Here is a 1,285-nt window from a genome sequence, read left to right as displayed (position 1 = left end):
CCCGGCTGAGGCAGAGGCGTGAGCAGCGCCAGCAAGCGGGGCGCCGCGCTAGTGTCCGGTGCCGCGTCTGCAGCCCGGGGTCCTCACCCGGCTCCAGCGTGCAGAGCAGCCGGGGCGCGGTCCGGGAGATGCAGCTGCGCTTCTTGAGCACATTGCTCAGGATGGTGCCCACGCCGCCGCCGCCGCCGCCGCCGCCCTGCCGCTTCAGGCATCTCCCTCCGCGCCTCAGGGAGCCGGGCAGTTTGTCCTGCCGCATCCAGGGGCGCCCCGGGCTCCGGTGCAGCCACAGTCCACCTAGGCACCCGCTGCCCCGCCACCAGCTCAGAGGCTTCTGGGGAGGCTGGGACGAGGGTCCCTCGGGAATGGCGTGAGTGCCGCCAGTGCTCGGGGCTGGAGGGGACCTGCGGGGCACCGCCGGAGCCGACGAGCGCCAGGCGGCCAGCAGGCATCTGCAGTGCGGAGCCAGAGCCGCAGGGCTGAGGCTGGAGAGGGCTTGGGGCGGGGAGGAGGGCGGGAGCGCGCAGGAGAGAAGGCGGCGCTCCCGCCCCCAGTGCTGGCATCACTGCGCGCGGAAGGGGAGGCTCTAGGGCCCGGGAGCAGCCGAGCTGCGGAGCCCGGAAACCCCGAGCGGGCGGGTGAGCAACCGCGCTCAGGAACCAGAAGCGGCAACAGAGATTTCCGAGCTTCTCGCAAAGTCTGGGAGGGGATGGAGTGGGCACCAAAGGGAGCGAGTCTCCGGTGCAGAACACCAGTGAGATGCAAGTGCCCCCTTCACTGAGCAGCGTCGGAACGGAGGTCATCCAGAGGCTGGCACATGGCGAAGCCCGAGCTTCATCCCAAATTGTTTTGAACTCTTTCCTGGCAGCTTAGAGAGGCACAGCGAGCACACTTAAAAAATGGTAATAATAGCCCTAACCGGTTTGGCTCAGTGGATAGAGTGTTGGCCTGCGGACTTAAAGGTCCCAGGTTTGATTCCGGTCAAGGGCATGTACCTTGGTTGCAGGCACATCCCCAGTGCGGGGTGTGCAGGAGGCAGCTGATCAATGTTTTTTCTCTCTTATCGATGTTTCTAACTCTCTATCCCTCTCCCTTCCTCTCTGTAAAAAAATCAATAAAATAAAAAAAAGAATATATAGGAGATATTTATAGAAGATATTTATTCATAACACATATCAATTACTTTTATTTTATGGCATTCTTGAAGCCGTATTTTCTATACATGCGGACTGAAGGGGGTCCTGTTTGATTCTGGTCAAGGGCACATGCCCTGGTTGCGAGCTTGATC

The 1,285-nt window shown here is 61.1% G+C and overlaps 1 protein-coding gene across 1 annotated transcript in view; it reads right to left on the bottom strand.

Moving 5' to 3' along the window:
- TBC1D30 (TBC1 domain family member 30) overlaps positions 1-517 on the bottom strand; it is a 37,931-nt gene extending 37,414 nt beyond the window's left edge. Inside the window, 1 exon segment of the mRNA XM_006769620.2 lies at positions 88-517. Within this exon segment, the coding sequence (XP_006769683.1) occupies positions 88-256 (169 nt within the window). The 5' untranslated portion in view covers positions 257-517.
- Positions 518-1,285: the final 768 nt, after the last annotated feature.

Source organism: Myotis davidii, unplaced genomic scaffold (assembly GCF_000327345.1).
Source record: "Myotis davidii unplaced genomic scaffold, ASM32734v1 scaffold523, whole genome shotgun sequence".
Classification (NCBI taxonomy): Eukaryota; Metazoa; Chordata; class Mammalia; order Chiroptera; family Vespertilionidae; genus Myotis; species Myotis davidii.
The sequence above is the reverse complement of the archived record's forward strand: the minus strand, read 5'-3'. Positions and strand labels throughout refer to the sequence as shown.